Here is an 18127-nt window from a genome sequence, read left to right as displayed (position 1 = left end):
CGCCTTAAAATAAAAGGGAACAACAATCACCATGAAAATGGAATGTTCTACTTTTGACCACAAATTCATATCAATTGAAGGAAATTAAAATTCATCATAAAATACACATATTTCATGCAAGCATCATCTGCAAACCTATAAGTCTCAGCATATGTAAACCTCAAAAATGGATCTGGGAAAAAAAGTAACCTGAGCTTCTGAATTTGGGTTGATTGGAGTGGATTGGAACAAAGAAATGGCCATGTTAAGTGAAGGTTTAACATTCCAAAAGGCACAACGTGATTAGATGATCCTGGTAAATAAATCCTCTTCAGAAATGACTGACTGAGGGCTCAGGCCATGCAAAGCCTTACTAAATTACTAGCATGGACAACCAAAGATGATGAAGATCAAATGATCACGAGCTGCCTGATATATCAGGTAGTCTTCCATTAGCCCAGAACACACTAGTAAAGAACATATAACATATGAAGGTTATGAGTCTTAAGACCTAATGGTTAAGATCCTAAATTTATTTGTATCCCTCATGTTTGCATGGACTTCGCTTGTGAGAAAAATCGACACTAAAAGTCAATTATAATCATACTCCTTCTGTACAAACGTTGAAGAAAAATTTCATCAAAATTATGCAGATCTTGGTAAGCAAATCTATGGCATTCCATCTACAATATGTGACATGAGCAGCAAAAGCATTCTTAGTTTCACAATACTTTGCAGATGACATGTATGCATTAAGAGGAATAATACCAACATTATAAATTATTTAAGAGTCTTGTTTCAAATAACTATAAAATGATCAAAACAGTCTGTTATACAAGACACGACAGTCTTCGATTCACTAATTTTCTTCTGCATGCATAGGAAATGGACTACAAACATGGGATTGGGCAGAGATAGCTCGAATTTCACCTCTATTCTCTATTGTCTTGTGTGCTGCAGAGATAACTCACAAGTTTCAGATGCCCCTAGACATCAAGATGTGCTCGACGAGTCGAAATCGGGTTATAATAAAAGCCTGTAGGCAAAACACAAGATGGATTCTTTTCCTCTAGCTTCATGTGAGATTTCATCCATCTTAACTTTCCTCCTACAGCTTGATCAAGACACCAAACATTAGCCAAACTCCTGTAAGCAGCACCAGCTCTTCCTTCCACTATCTTCTCCTCCTCCTCTCCCTCCTAATTGATGCCACCCGCATTATTTATCCACATGGAAAGCATGCACTGGCACCATTTCGTTTCAATTAGGGATTTGTACCCTAGCTTGCAACAACACTTCCTGTTGAGTTTCTACATGCGTAATTTAAAATTTTATATTTCACAAAACATAGCAGCGGAAGCGTAATAAATAATTTTATTACTAACTACACAAAATTTATCTAAGGAAATATACACATGCAAACATAATCGTAAATAAGACAAACAACTTTATAGCTTTTGGATGATGTGGAGCAGAAACGGTATTAACTAGCAACTTTGAACAAGATTGCCTCTACTCGTATCCACGTCAAGATCTCCTCGAGATGACTTCCCTAAGTCACATGTCGTGTCTCCGCTACAATACTAGTCGAAGGGAGGAGACAAGCGATCCGGAGAAGACTTACGGTCCGATTCCGTATTTGACGGCTCGAAGCAACCCAGCGATACAAATCGGATTGAATTGAGGAGATTACACCACCATTCAAAGGTCGTATGGTTTGCTGTCAAGAAGGAGCAGCAAACCTATCTAACGTGGTTGTTTCAGCGACAACAGTTGCCCTAAAATAAAATTCAAGACGAAAGGAAGAAACGATACCTTTTGGTGGAGAAGCAACCATTGTTTCTCTTCATGTTCCTTGCTTCCACCGCCAGTTGTAGCTTTCTTTAGCTCCGGAATGGTCAGCCACTGATCCTAGGAGGATTAAGGACCAGTGGCGAGCCTTGGAAGGAATCCTTTGGCCAGCTGTAACAAGCTCTCCTCCAAGGTGGGTGGCAGCAACACAAGTTGGAGCTATGTGTTGGGCGGTGGCAAGGAGAAAGAAGAAAGGGGTTTGTGGCTGATTTAAAACCTAACAATTAGATTTTTTTTAATCTCTTATTAATAATTCTTCATAAAAGTTATATTTATAGATGTTTAACGGATATGTTTCGTTAAAAAAAAAATCGAATCTATCAAACCAAGCTCCAATCTATTAGCATCAAGTTGGGTTCACAACCAAACCGAGTTAGTTTAAAACCAAACCACTTTAATTAAAACCAAATAAATTTGGTTTATAATTAAACCAATGAGGACCCACTTTGTCTTGAAAAGACATAACCCATTCGTGCTTCTTTTCCTATAAAATATCTTTCATATTCACCTTTCATTCAGTCCGATCGGACTCAATCTCTCTCGATCTGAGAATTCAATTCTCAAACTCATTTTATATCTCTTTGAGAAACTCGTAGTGCATGTGACCTTATAGGTTTCTGATTTATGTTGATCGTCCATAATTAACCATTAATTACAAATCGATCAAGTGTGACACCTAGTAATACATCATAACCCCCAATTAATCGAAAAATCATAGTTGATTTCAAAATCACTTTAAACCCTTTAACAGCTACAGTTGTTCGTGTATCTGTTCCTTTAATCATCTTATACCCGCTTAATTCAGGACATGGTTTATGTGTGTCCCCATTAGATTGATTACGTCACACATAGCTAATTGTAATTCCTTGTCTTGTGGATTCAAGTTACTTAAAAATAATTGTCCAAGAGGATCATCCTCTTGATGTGTTTCTGCTTTGGCCAAAAACTTACGAGTAACAATCCTAATAAGTGGTCATAGGGTATACACCTCCTAATTAAGGAGCGGTAAATCCTCTATTGGTTACCCAATCACCTATAAACACTTTGACTTATATTCAATCATCCCGAATCCACACCTTTGTAAAGACGCTTGCTTAAAATGTCAAAGTATAAATCTCTATGACCAAGATGACTTGAATACCTCAAGTCGAAGGAAACTTGCACTCGAACTGTAATAGAACCACATAAAATTTCATGATAGATCACTTTTAATAAACTAGTTACCCTTAACCAACATCCTTATGTTAACTCTCAACATCCCAATGTTTACAACCAATTAGGATCGACTACTCGGTAAAATCAAGGAGTCTAACATATGCTAGTCTCACAGAATCGATGATGTCCAGTATAAGATACGAGAAATTTTGAAGTTAATTATAAATAATTTAAATTTAAGGGAGAATTAATCCATATTTAAGTTAACTATTATCCCTAATTAAGTATGGTTGGATTAATCAATTAAAACCTAAGTTATTAATGGGTTTGAGTTGTAAATTTGGTTTACTGTTGAAGCCCAATTAACTCGACCCAATAAGCCCATTTGACTCAGCCATTTAGGTTAAACCAAAACTCGTTAGGAATCCCATTTAAGTCGCGGTCACGACTCTGCTTTCTAAAGATCACGAATCTCGTTTTCCTCTTCTTCTCCCAATCGACGTTTCTTCCTTCGTGATCGGCATCTCTTCTCGCGATCGGCTTCTCTTTCCCATGTGCTGCTCGATTCTGCCGGCCTTCTCTTCGCGTGTCGTCTTCCCCACTCTTTGTCGCGAGCCGCCGTCACTGCCATCCGGGAGCTCCGTGATGATCCTTGCCAAGATCGAGCAGCCCGACGCCGCCTCTTTTAGTTACTTCGTCGTCGCCTAGAGATCAGGACCTGGATCTGGACTCCTATTCCCTCGAGAAGGTTCAATTCTTTCTCAGTTTTTTGAATTCCAAGAGATTTTACCTGTTTGGGGGCGATTAGAGCAAGTATTCTTCAAGGTGCTCGGCAGTGAAGGCAGAGCCGGAGTTTAGCTGGATTCTAGGGCACTCAATCCGATGGGAGGTGAGTCCCCTTTCTTGATTCCGATTAGATTTTCTTGTTCGGTAACAATTTGTAAATCGATTTGGATGATTTCGATTTTGAATCTTGGAGTGGTTCTGTTCTGTTCGTGGCTTGGATTGATCGGGTTTTTGTGAGGCTTCTTTTCTTGAATGGTGATTGGAATCTTGGATTCCTGTTCGGTTAGGATGTGTTGTTCTGCTCCGATGATGAGAATTCTGGATTTTGGGTTTGTTGTGTTGTTGAGATTCTGTGAGATTTGTTGGTTGGATAGATCGGTTTTGGGATTTGATCAATGCTGTTGGGTTTTAATGGAATTGGGATTGATCTGTTAGATTGATCAGTTCCAATCTGTCCTATGTGTTAAATCGGTCAAAATTGATTGTAGCTAGGGTTTGTTTGTTGTGTTGTTGGAATTCTGTGAAACTAGGGTTAATGGATTTTGTTTTGTTGATGGATCTGATTAGGTTAGATCCGGTTAAGGTTAATGGTTAAGTAGGGTTTACTTTGTTGCAAGATTTGGCATGGATCTAATTGGTTGGGTGGTTAGATCCAGTTGAGGTTAATGATTAAGTAGGGTTTTCTCTGTTGCGAGATTTAAATATATTATTGTATTTAGTGGATGTTGTTATTATAAATTGCAAGACCTTGATTTGTTGATTCTGCTATATACGGATTTGTATTTGAGGGTTCTTATTTTGACGTGCATCTTACTAGGTGAGTACTTCTGTACTTGGTCAATACAGGTCTTATTCATAGTGCATTACTTATTATTTGTTGATAATTATCTTGTTGTTATCCTTATTACACTCGTTGCATAATACATCACTGTTGACCTTTGTTATAATCTAATTGTCATTAATACAGTCTTATTTCTTTATTGTTGATCTGTGATGGCTTGTTCTGATTGATGTTGAGTATATCATGGGAGATATAATCATTATTTATTGAGCTGTACATCATAACATCTACATGCTAGTAGTAGGTGTTGTTGATTATTGTTGTTGTTGTCAGCTCTCATTAGACCATTGTTGATAGTGGTACAAGAGTGAGAGCGTTATAGCACTATATGGGTGCGACCAGGACTAGTTAGATAACTCTCTTGGGATACTGTACCTCCCCCTCGCGTGTAGTTGGTCTGTTGTTGGAGCGGGTGCTTCCTGTCGTGTGCCCGCCCCAGTTCATTGTGTGGGTGTCTGAGGATGTTGAGTGCAGACAGTGATCAGGCAGCTAAATAGCTCCCTTGAAATATTTTCCCCGCTCCCCACTCACGTGTAGCGGTCTGTTGTTGGAGTGTGTGCAGTTGTCCTATCGTACGCCCCAGTTCATTGTGTGGATGTCTCAGGGTGTTGAGTGCAAACAGTGACCATGCATGTTGCCTGTGATGTATGTTGCATATGTGCATGCATTTGTTGGTAGTTTATTTTACTGCATTAGTTGGTAGTTTATTTACTGCATCTTTGTGTGTGATTGTTACACTTGTTTGATATATGATTGTTGCATTGTGTGACATTACATGCATTGATTGAATTGGCATGATATCTGTTATTTAGTATTATTGACCTTGTCCATTAAGTATCCATCGGAGAGACTGTATATCCTTTGAAATCCATGTTTATATATATGTTGTACACTTCTATCTAGTATCCCACTGAGTATTTTATACTCACCACCCAAACCCTAGGGTTTCCTTTCTTTCTCCCCAGGTAGCAAATAGAGATGTTGTCATGAAGCTTAGAGTTCTGCCAGACTGCCCCCATCTCAGAAGTGATGCTATTGTTTTACTTTGTATGATTTTCAGATTGTATTTGGATATATGGATTTTGGTTTGTATTTGGATCTGTGATCGGTAATCGTGGACTTGTGGAGTTTTAGTGTGTATCTGTGATTTGGACTTACGTTCGTATCCGTGTGGTCTTGGATCCTGTTATAATTCTACTGTAGAATTTTTATTATCGTTGCTTGTGGAGTTTGTCGTTTATTATCATTACTTCGTGATATGAAATCATTAGTATGAAGATTATTCTTAACAATCTATCTAAAATGCAATATTTTTGAAATGCTTTTGCATTCCATAAATGTTTTGCTCGACAAGCCTCTTAACCTCACTTGACCAGCATGTTAGTGCAATCAATTTTGATGCTACACAAAGGCTTAAATTAGAAGATGTATTTGATGAGTAATAACAAGTATATGTAAGAGCAACTCATGGGGCAATAGATAGTTCAGCAAATCAAGGGTGATTGGACGTCTGGCAAAAGGCAACTCCGACAAATCAAGGATAATCAAATGTCTCATAAGACAAATTTGGCAAGAGGTCCAGAGCATGGTATTCTTCAAGGAGTGCATATGTAAAATTAGGAAATCGAGGACTACATTAAGCTCGAACGAAGGCCATAGAAATGACCTAATCTAGTCAACTGATTTGCAATTACTAGTCGATTGATAGTCAAGTCGACCCACTAGAAGATGTTGTTCTTCATTTACCAATGTAGTAGTAAATTAATAAGTCAATTGGTATTGTGTGCCAGTGAACAATCGATTGATCATTGAGTCAACTCAGCTAAGGGAACAAAAAGCTACTATTTTAATTGTCTCTGTTGAATAGTCAAGTGGTGGCTCTCAAAACAACTAGAATTACAGTTAGTCGTAGTAACAAAACAATTATTCTATTAGGCAATCAACTTATGGGCTTTTGAGTCGATTGTTGGATGCTTAATTGGTTATACTAGAATGATTAATTGTTATAAGAGTCATTTTCAAAAGCTACTGTTGAGATTAATTGATTGATAGATGCAAGGAGCCAACTTAAAATGAGAGATAAAATCGTTATGCGTCAGTGACCGATCGACTAATGCAGATCAGGTTGGATGATTCTAAAGAGGTTTGGAAGTTCAGTTGAGGCCTATAAATATAAGGCATGTTGGCAATGAAAAGCATTCAATTTACAGCAAAGTTACTCTGTCAAACTCTCTTCTCTACTCTCCTTGTTGTAATTTTCCTTTTTCTCTTTTATACAAGGCACTAGAGTAGAAGCCTTAGGGCTGCCAAACCACGTAAAACATTGAGTTACATTCATTCACTTTCTCATTTTGTGTTGTTTTTCTTATTCGTGTTGTACTCAGGGATTAAAATCTCGTGTCGTATCGCCCGATACGCACGAAAAAATTCGTTCCGCCGCGGCACCGACACCGGCACAGTGCCGACACACGATTCCGGCCGGGGAACGCCTCTGGAGGCGTCGCTCGGACTCGGCGATGCCTCCAGAGGCATCGCGAGGCCTCGGCGACGCCGCCAGAGGCCCCGCCCGGGACCCCGCCCGGGACCCCGCCCGGGGCCGGCGAAGCCGTCGAAGGCCCTGCCCGAGACCGGCGACGCTGCCGGGGCCCTGCGACACTCCGCGCGGGCGCACTGATCGCGCGGCGCGCGATTTTTCCGTTTTTTGTTTTTAAAACTTAGGTTTTACTTAAGTTTTAATAATCAACTCCTAGCTATAGTTCAAAGTTATAATTCGAGGTAATTTAAATAGGCTTTATTAAAACCTATAAATTATCAAAAAAAATTATTTTTATTTTTAAATATTTAGATTAAATTTTTTATTTTAATTAATATATTTTATATTTTAAAAATACCTAAACTATACCGGCACGGTACGATATATCGTTCCAGTCCAGGACCGAAACTCCGGCACGGTTCGATATTTTAAACCTTGGTTGTACTTCAATATTTTTTTTTATTTAGAAATTTGTTACTGAATCTTAAGTTTTTGGTTGAGGCTATTCAACCCTCCCCCTGCCCCTCATAGCCTCTCCATTTAATCCTCCGCTCCAACAGGAATTCAGTGTAGTCTGTCCATTGACGTGATGGGGATCAGAAGATGGGAAAGGAACTGCACAATGCAGAATGTGTTGGTCCAGGAATTGAAAGAAAATCTCCACTCTACATTTCCATCATGAGTGGAGTACATTTCAGCTATGTTTTTAAAGGATATAGGCTTTGATCCATGAAGATTAAGAAAAAGATCGCGGAAAAGTAGGATGGGACCTGAGTTAGATGCTCAATTATCATTTTGAAGGGAAAAAAAACGTCACTAATGCTTACTTCCTAATTACTGCTAAAGGGCATAAATTGCTCAGTGCCTTTTAAAATATCAGAATTTTACTGTCTTAATTTCTTAAACAAAGGCCAAATGGAGCTGATATTTATTTTTGATATTATTATTAATTAAGCTACTTCAATATCAGGAGATTCTGGAATGGGCATAAGCATCATTTCAATTATAAACAAGATTGTAATAACAAAATAACCCAGAAAAATTACCTAATTGCAAGTATAAGCCACACCAATGCTAATGGTGAATACTATGAAAGAATGAAAAAGAGTCTGAGATCCAGTGGATGTTGCAGCTAACTAATTTCTACCTGCTCAAATTTTGCTGCTAAAGCATCATCACCATCATGACCAGAATTGGAATGTGATTCAGTCAAGGAAGTAAGTGTAGATTCAACCAATTTAGCAGCCTGTTAGAAACATCTTGGCATGAAGACAATAGTTATGGCTATATAAAAAAACCTTAGCAGTTTCATGCCCCAAGTAAACATATCACCTCTGTATAACCAATAGCTAATCGCTTGGCATAATCATCTGCAACATGTTGTTTCTCTGTTCCTGTAATTGCATCATGATGCTGTGCAATTGCTAAAGCTTCAGCCAGACTGTTTGTTGTATGGCCATAACTTCCTCTTTTAAGAAATTCTAACTGCCTTGCTGCCTAGTTTTGGAAGATATGCTACTAACAATGAGACTAATAGCCAATATAAATAAATAAAATTCCAGAGAATAACCATGGGATATTGCTAGTATAAGCACTTTAGCACACACACAAAAAGTACTTACCAAATAATAAGAGCTCAAAATTCTTATATAAGCTTTTAAAGCAGGTCTACTTGTGAAGTATCCTGTCCAATATGCATTGGCACGATCGGCATATCTAACAATTCAGTTAAAGAAGATCAGACGATAATACAAAGTAATTTCTAAGGTTTGGTATCAACTATATTCATCACCCACGGGAAGAAATCATCCAGCTTCAAAGGCCAAGCCTCATTTGCAGCATGCTTAGCATCTGTGTAAATTGATGGAGTCGAATACAAGACATTTATGCGTGCATCCTAAACCAGAGAAACACTATAATTCAGGAAAGGAAGAGTACTAGATTTTGCAAGAGACAAGGTAAAGAAAGAAGATGACCCTTGAATTAAAATCTGCAGAATAAGACAAATTTGTTTGTCTTTCAAGTTCTAATATACAACCTAATAAATAAAGTTCAGCAAGCAAACAATTTTGTTAGATACAATAGTTACAAGATTTACTGTTTGGTAATAAATGTTCCATGATAGACAGGGAAACATTGGAACACGGATTAAGCAATCTCAGCAAGTTTTAATTTTGAGAAATTGAACAAAAAGAAGTGATTCCATATAAAACATGAAGTAGGAATTCATAACCAGGTGGACATGCAAACATCGGCACTACAAAAAAAACTTATTGGAAACAAAATCGAAAAAATCTAGACAAATGAAGAAAAATAATATTAAAAAAACCTTTCACACTAAAAAAGAAAAATCTTACATGTTCTTATCAAAGAATTCTTTTTCTGGAAACAAATTACCTTATTGACATAATGAATGAACTTATCCATTTGTCGGAACCATGAGGTTGCATATTGATACTTGAAATCAGTCCCCATAGTGAACATGATATGATTCGTCCTAGTAATGTTGGCCTGAAAAGATAGGAAAATTGTTGTTACAGTTCTAACATGATGGACCATTTTGCAGTTAAAAAATGTTGAAAAAACAAACAAAATACTAATCTATAAGGCCTGAAGAGTTTTTTTTCATGTTGAAAATGAAATAAATGGTTGTATGTGGCAGCTTCAGGATTGTGAATAATTTGGTTTCTTATTGATGCCCTTGTATGTAAGAACTCCATTTTAGAACTTTATGGCATTTTGACTGCAGGCAGGCTGCAATATTTAAGCAGAACTTTCATCTCTCTATAAGCACTCTTGCAAGCATCAAAAATTATCATCTAAATGTGAGCACAAAGAAAATAAAACCAAAGAAAACTAAAAAAAATAAGTTCACATTTGTGTGGCTTGTCAATTACACAACTAGAATTTTGAGGGGAAAATGTAGCAAGTTAAAACTATATGAAAAGTATGAAGCATACCTGTGATAAAGCTGCAGCCACAAAATCATCTACTCGTTCTTGAACATTGTAATCAAATAAAAGAGGGTCATCCTTCATCCACAAACATTGTCACAATAAATTTCTGTAATAGTGTTTAACATTCTATAGTTTAGTCGTGGAATGACCTGGATAACAGGTGACTCATCATTAACCTCAAAGTAAAAACCACCAGGGGGTGGTTCATAGTCCTTTGGGAATATGCCGGTGAATATCTGAATAGAGACATTTTTATAAACAGTTAACTGAAGAAGTAAAAATTTTAATCATGCTTTGGATCTTTATGAAAAAAAGGTCTTGAAAGATGAGAATGAAAAATGGGAGTGGAACTAACATCTACAGATGAACCAAGAGTTTTGGAACCCCGCCACACAACTTCAAGGCTCTTGGTATCTTTCCTCTTTTGGCGGTCTTGGTAATCAATTCGTGAAAAATAAAGGGCATCAAAACCAACCTGAAAGTGCATGGAACTCATATTGGCAGAAAAACAATATATAAAGCTGATAAATATAGGCATTTAAGTGATGAAAGAAGTTATTACCAGTAAAACATGAAAGTAACGCAAGGGAAAATAGTTTCAATCTTTGCATTACCTAGGAAAAAACTAGATAGATTCAATTTCCATAAATCAAATATTAATTTGGGTGACCTCATCAAGTTTCCTAAAAGTTTTAAATCTAAAGAAATGGCTCAATCATTACTTTTTTATTATTAATGTTCAAGTTGATGGTCATTCATCTGTCCCAAACATGGTTTCTGAAAATCCTCCACATAAGACATTTAAACACCCACTAGACGATGCAACAAGAAGCCCATAATGTCGGCTTATGGTGACACCACACCAACCTCGAAGAACCCAAGACTTGAACGGTGTTGATAAAGCAGAGGGAATATAAATACAACCTATTTTTTAAGAAATATAATAAATTATAAAAATTTAACAACTTAGATAATTTTAAACTTTCAAAGGAAAATTTGAAATCCAACTAGTATTTTTCTTCCCATTGGCACCCTTCATTTTGGTTCTTTGCTTCCAATTATAGGAAAGAATTATTTCACTAACTTTATGGAGCAATGTTTCTTTGTTGTCCTTTGGGCATCCCTTCCAATGAAAGAGGAATCAATCTATTTTGCTCATCTTTTTATATTTTAGTTGTTCTCTCCAACGGGGTAAGCATGTTGACAAGGTTTGTATTGTATTGAAAAGATATGATGTAAAGATGGTAGTGTTAGGATTATAATCAAAGTCCCACATTGAAAATACATGGAGAAGATCATGGGTTTATAAAATGGAAGATATCTCCATTAATACGAGGTCTTTTAGATAAAATCCAAAAATAAAACTATGAGAACTTAGACCTAAAGTGGTCAATATCATACCATTGTAGAAATATGTTAATTCCATCAGTCCTATCAATTAGTATCAGAGTTATAATCTATGTAGAGTCATGTGAATAACCTCCGGAAAAAAAGAAAGAGGTAGGGGAGGTCCGGACCATGGGAATAATAGTAGGGGGCTCCTAGTAAAATCTATAAAAAGCTCTCGAGGCAGGTAAGTCCTAATAGATCAGTTGGATCGGATACTAAACAGTCTTAACAGATCAAGAGAATCGAACATCAAGGCAAGAAGAATCTGGTGGGTCAAGAGATTGGACATCAAACTAGCCTCGATTAGAATATGGTGGTCCTTCATTTGAGGGGAGGATTGTTAAGATTACAATCAAAGTCCCATATTGAAAATAAATGGAGAAGATCATAAGTTTATAAAATGAAAAATATCCCCATTAGTATAAGGCGTTATGGTAAACCCCAAAAACAAAATCATGATGGTTTAGGGCCAAAGTGGACAATATCATGTCATTGTAAAGATATGTTGATTCCATCGGTTCTAACAGGTAGCAGTGAGGGGGAATCCGCATAAGATCATAGTCAAATTTTTCGTAGAAAATTAATATATCCTCTAATTTAAAATTTAAATTTGTATTTAAAAGTTAGAAAATTAAATAATCAATTTGCTTCACCGGGATCACTTCGAATGTGAACATAAAATTGAAATAATCAAGCAAAAAGTTTGTAGTCGACTCAACGCTCTAGTTCTCTAGGATCACTTCGAGTAGCTATAATATGCTAAAGGATACCAACTTTGCTCATCTTACACCCTTGTAAGCCCTGCAAAGCTCTGGGGTCAAATTTAAGAATTAACTATAACAAAAAAACACATATTGTTCCTTAGTTAAAGACTCTCTGAAGCCAAAAGCATAAATGTGAAATTATAACCAAGCATAACCTCTTATAACGCACCATATTCCGGTCTTCATTTGTCACAGCTTTACATTACCCAAAAGTCCACCTCCCGTCATATTTTCATTTCTTTAAATGCTTCAAACCCTCCAAGCTTGTTTCATATGTCATCCGTTTGCTAGATCACCTACGCAATTCACCTCTTTGTTGAGTTGCCGTTGAGTTCATCTCACATCAGATCGTTAGTCCTTTGGAAGTATCAAGCTTTCAAACTTTTCCGCATGTCATCCTTCACAAAGTCACCAACGAAAATCTCCTCATTCCAAGTCATCAAAGCTTTCTAACCATTAACTATTCTATTCTCCTTGTCCTAGAGTTCGCGTTATTAGGATTTCTTAGTCCTTCGAGTCTCGTACCATCCTTCATTAGTCACCTATAAGTCAACCACATACCAAACCTTTGAATCATCAAGCCCAACCAATTTGGTCATGCGAATCAACTATCACAGGTCAACCTTGTCGAGTCAAGAACACTATGTGCAACCTACCAAGCCCCTACAAGCTTAACACTAGTGTGCATCTAGCATTGTTGTCTTGACCCTCATGCACCCTAGAGCAGTTGGACTAACCCTCACATGCATAGGATTTTCATGGTTCATTATTTAGATTCAATTAGCTCAAATGTTTTGTATTATTCAAACACCTACTTTGTTTTGTTGATTAAAAAAATTGCAGTAAAAATTTGGTCTTATTATATTTTTGTTTTAAGTTTGTTATAGCATTTATGTTGGTTATTTGATTCGGAATGAAAGATTAATGGTTTGATAGTTAGCAATGGGAGTTGGGCTCCTTAATTTGATTTATAATGGAGTAATTGAATCAAGATTGGATCTATTGACCTTGAATTTTAATTAATTCTTAAAATTTGTGTAATTTCAAATTTAATTTATCTTAGACCTTTTTAAGTTGTTTATATACTTATTTTTGTAAATATGTATTCAAGGGGAGATGATTGACCTTGTAGAGTTTTAGATCTTTACCTAATATATATTTGAGATGGGTAAAGCTATCCATTAATTAACTTACATACTCCTATGCATGAAATAAATATGTAAAAATATTATTTATACCGACAACCAGGAGGATTGAAACAACATTAAATTGGCAAAATGAATGTTAAAAGATGAAGACTATTGATGAATAACTAAATGATATTCTTATTATATATATATATATATATATATATATATATATATATATATATATATATATATATATATATATATATATATATGAGTGATCAAGTGGGGATTAATATGGGGAGGGGTTACTTTTAAAGGAAAAATGATATTCTAACTACTCCTCAATTGATACATATCTTTAACAGGCCTTACATTTCATACTACTTACTTGTAGAGCTCTTTGATGCTATAAACATTTATTTGGATCATCTGTGCTAATATTCAGTTAAATTATGTAACAATAAAAAGATTTAAATTGAAACAACAGTTATAATAAATGATGAAAATTAATGTTGAAGAGTGAAAAAGTGTAACCATTTATAAAGCAGCTACCTGCACAAAGAGACATGATAACGTGGGTCACCAACAATTAGCATTTATTTGCATAAAAGTGTTATATCATTGTTTACAACAAGTATTTTAGCCTATATGTCAAATGGCATTATTGATAGTTAAGAATCTAGCTCTAGTGATTCATTTATTAGTGAATTTATTACTAATAATTAAAAAATTGAAAACTGAAATGTGATAATAAATGGTTAAAAATTAAATGAATTTATTTATAAAGAATAAAAAGAGATAATTAAGTGGAATAAGAGTAAGAGTGAACTTTATATTAAAGTGAACCACAACTGAAATCTCTAGTGTTTGTTTTGCTTCTAGTTTTCATTTTGTTTGATTTTGCTATTTTATATATTTACTGTACTCTTTTAATGAAAGCAATATATATATATATATATATACACTTTCAGGTGGGGCCCTGCAAAAGAATACTAAAAAACAAAATTATGAGTGCAAAAAACAAAAATATTGTGTTAGTCAAGCATGCGCCACATGAAACAAGAGTCAAATCAAGGGACAACACCCTTCAAGCAACTAACTAACCACTTGGATCAAGCTTCTAGAAAGGTTTCAAGTCTAAGCATTGTAGAGGGGACCCTAAAAGAATGTTCACTCCATTTTAGTATGCAATATTTAATTTGACTCGATTTCACTATGAATATTACTTATCCAATATCCAAGAAAGGTGTAGCAGCAAGTGAACCATGGGAGTTTTGGATTAGAGCCCAACACTCTAACTGAAATCTAAAACCTTTTATGGAACCACACCTTCAAGAGAGGCCTTGAGAAGGATAATAAAAATCAAAATTGTGGGTGCAAAAAACACAAAAATTGTTAGCCAAGCACATGCCACATGAACAAGCATAAAATACGGGTCAAATCAAACAATAACACCCTTGAAGCGACCAACCAACCCCTTGGATCAAGATTCTAGAAAGGTTTGAAGTTCGAGCATCACAAAGGGGACCCCCAAAAGAAAGTGCACTACATTTTAGTATGAGTTATTTAATTTGACTCAATTGCACTGAGTATTGACACTTAACCCAATACCCTAGAAAGGTGTATCAGCGAAAGAACCATAAGGGTAAAAGTATTGGATAAGAGTCAAATACTCTTCATGAAATCTAAAAACATGCATACATAGATATATTCATTTCTTTTATAAAAAGAGTACAATGAAGGTACAAAATAACAATATGTCAAACGAACAAAGCAAAAAAAAAAAAAAAGTACAAGCAAAACAAACATGGTTTTCAATATGTTGAGATATTTATTGAATCCTACTTATCTTGGTAGGTGGAATTATACCCTCAGGGACATAATAAATTAACCAATGTCTGATAGGTAGGTATATAATCTACACATATATAAATTGCACATTCCCTATCAAAAGCTTTTGGGAAAGTAGTAGCTCAATAAAATTATAAGATGGTATAAAGCCAAGTCATGAATTTCTCATCTTCCATTTCTCCCAATATTTTTTCCAAGTTCAGCTTTTTTTTACATAGCCCCTCTCTCTTTTGTGGCTCATTCTGTTGCTCAAAAGTCTAACAGCAGCTCAAAGCTTGTACCTCTGCTCCAAGCAAATATGCTTGTACAGCAGAATGGCCAAATGGATCAATTTGCCAAGCAATCCTCGGAACTTGACCAAACTCCTGCTTCAGAAACTGATGCCCAAGAGTAGTTTGATCAATCATGTCGATGTAGTGGACAGCTGCCTCATCATGCATACACCAACCTCCGTTTCTATGAAAAAGGAAATGGATAATATATAAGAAAAGGAAGCATCAAATAGGAGGGAAAAAGTTGAAAGTCATGCCAACCCATGAATTTTAATACTTATACAACAGTTGACAAAAGAAGGTATGGAAAATGAAAAAGTAGTGACCAATTGGACAATGCTTGTAGTTGTATCCAAGAACTTGGAGAAGAGATTATCTAGAAGTCGAAAAATGGGGGTGGGGGAGTTTACATGAACTCCAATTGTCCCGAGCTGACAAGCCCCCTTACTGCCTTCTTCGTGGTATCGCTCTGCTGTCGCCACCACCGGTGGAAGAAAGCCTAAAGGGAGAAACCCAGACGACAAAAAAAAAAAACAAAAATGCTTTAGGAAAAACGGAAGATCCCAAAACCAACAATTCTAAGGAAAATTGGTCGCAGAAGAGGCCATAAAGGAAGAGCTATGGAAAACCATCTCCACGTATATGAACTTTCGATTCTTGTCAGCGAGGAGAGCCTCCACAACCGAATCCAACACATTCTGGATGCAAGCACCCTGTTTTCCGTCGCATCGGAAATCCAAACAAAAAATGGGGGGAAAAGATCAGATCAAGGATCAAACACAAAAGCCCCAAATAAGCCAGCCGGAGGAAAATGTCGGTGGGAGGAGACCTGGATGGAGTTGTTGGAGCCGACGTAGTACTGGTCGATGGTCTTGAGCCATCCGACGTCGTCGTGGCTGTGGGGAACGAGGTGGACGTTGATCTTGCCTGGGACGAGGCTACCTGACGTGTTGTACGCGATGTAGGCAGCGCCGGCGTAGAGCCATCCCGAGGCCGAAAGGACGAGGAGGTGGTAGAAGAATGGAAGAAGAGAGGCAGCGACGGCCAAGGCGACCGCCATGGCGAAAGCAGCTCAATCAATCGAGCAAGAGACTGAGGATAAGAAGATATCGTGACTACTGCCGACGGAGACAGAGCCAACCAGAAGGTAGAAAAACCGCAGACAAGTATCACTGAAGCGTGGCTTTAGTTTAGTGTGATACCATGATATCTAACGGTTAGTTCTTGGTTGAAAATCTGTCACCCATAAAAACAGTCAATAGACTTTTTGTTTTAGTAGCAAAACCACCGGCACATAAAAAATAAAGAAAAAAAATCTCCACGGAGTTAAAATAAGCAATCGAAGGATCTGGCATGAAACTTTTAAAAATTAAGGTTTCCATAACTAATTGTTAATTTTTTTTAGTAAATTTAATAGCATGATATAAATTTTTAATCTTGTCATTTTGATATTGTATACGTATACTATATAAGTTTTATTTTGACTTTTTGATAAAATATAAATATTATAAATAAAATCATCTATATGATAAAAGATAATAATGTTCATCCCAAACACCTCTCAATGTCGATTCCATCACGATTTGAAAAGATGTAAATCATGGTGATTGAACAACCTTTTTAAATGAGAAGAATTTTATTTTTTTAAAAAAAATTATTTTTTCATAGATTTGATTTTTATTTTGATTTGACAGTATATTATCTGTACCAATTCAACTATGTTTGTAAAAGTACAAATAAAATCATCAATAAACATTATTAGAGTACCTTCTTAATTCATAAATAATGTATGAGATAATTTTGTCATGATCAACTGTAACTTTTCGATTTACTTATTCACATATAATCATGAGACCGATCATATATCGGTCCGCTAAGGTGACGGATTTCATCTTTTATAGAAATGGGGTCGATCATATGAAATCGTTGGAGTGACAGATTCCATCTCATACTGAAAAGATAATAATCAATGACAATTAAAAATTATGAAGACACAAACACGTAAACACCCCTGCCACCAAGTGTTATCTTCATGTGAAAGGGGATGTGGCCCTCAAAGCCTAAAACTGATTTCCTAAGGCTCCATTTGAAGAAAATTTGAAATTATACCAGGCTTATTGTAGTACATTTAATCGCAACCTCATATAATTGCAATCTCCACTTTAGATCATCACTTAACATCTCAAGATGACTAAATAAAACAATTTGAAATCATCGTGAAACATTTCACCTCAAGTGATCTTTTTCCTTTTCCTTTTCCTTTTCCAAAAAAAAAACTATAAATGGAGTTTTCATTTAAAATGAAAGGTCCGAATTATCCTTAACGTGTAGGGCCGTGTGAGATTGACAGATAAGGTAAATATCGATTATGTTTTCTTTTTTTTAATAAAAATGTTATTAGTAGCGGAATATATAAAAAATAATAAAATAAAGAATAAATAATGAGATGATTATTTTTTTACTAGGTTCATACTCCCAAAGTACTACGTCCAAGACCTACAGATTAAGTGCGAGTCTACTATCTGTATCTCCTTTTCAAAAAAATTTCGGAGATCGAAAAATCTCTAATAATGCTTGTATACAATCACAATTGGTATAAAATTAAGCACGTATATAATA

The 18127-nt window shown here is 36.0% G+C and overlaps 1 protein-coding gene across 2 annotated transcripts in view; it reads right to left on the bottom strand.

The window, feature by feature from the left end:
- The window catches only part of LOC141844946 (alpha-mannosidase At3g26720-like), an 81611-nt gene extending 64949 nt beyond the window's left edge, over positions 1-16662 (bottom strand). The window contains exons 1-12 of one of the 2 annotated variants that reach the window (XM_074732928.1): positions 16338-16662; positions 16138-16221; positions 15919-16007; positions 15518-15692; positions 10458-10577; positions 10252-10338; positions 10106-10177; positions 9543-9656; positions 8942-9042; positions 8768-8861; positions 8478-8642; positions 8293-8391 (exon numbers count right to left, since the gene is read on the bottom strand). In XM_074732928.1, the coding sequence (XP_074589029.1) occupies positions 8293-8391; positions 8478-8642; positions 8768-8861; positions 8942-9042; positions 9543-9656; positions 10106-10177; positions 10252-10338; positions 10458-10577; positions 15518-15692; positions 15919-16007; positions 16138-16221; positions 16338-16568 (1431 nt within the window). In that variant the 5' untranslated portion in view covers positions 16569-16662. The remainder of the gene's footprint in view (positions 1-8292; positions 8392-8477; positions 8643-8767; positions 8862-8941; positions 9043-9542; positions 9657-10105; positions 10178-10251; positions 10339-10457; positions 10578-15517; positions 15693-15918; positions 16008-16137; positions 16222-16337) is intronic. The other variant, XM_074732929.1, reaches the window with a different exon arrangement.
- Positions 16663-18127: the final 1465 nt, after the last annotated feature.

The sequence above is a fragment of the Curcuma longa genome, chromosome 14 (assembly GCF_044706935.1).
Source record: "Curcuma longa cultivar G26 ecotype Majalengka, Jawa Barat chromosome 14, ITB_CL_G26_1.1, whole genome shotgun sequence".
NCBI lineage: Eukaryota > Viridiplantae > Streptophyta > Magnoliopsida > Zingiberales > Zingiberaceae > Curcuma > Curcuma longa.
Note: the sequence above shows the minus strand (reverse complement) of the source record. Positions and strands in the feature narration are given on the sequence as shown.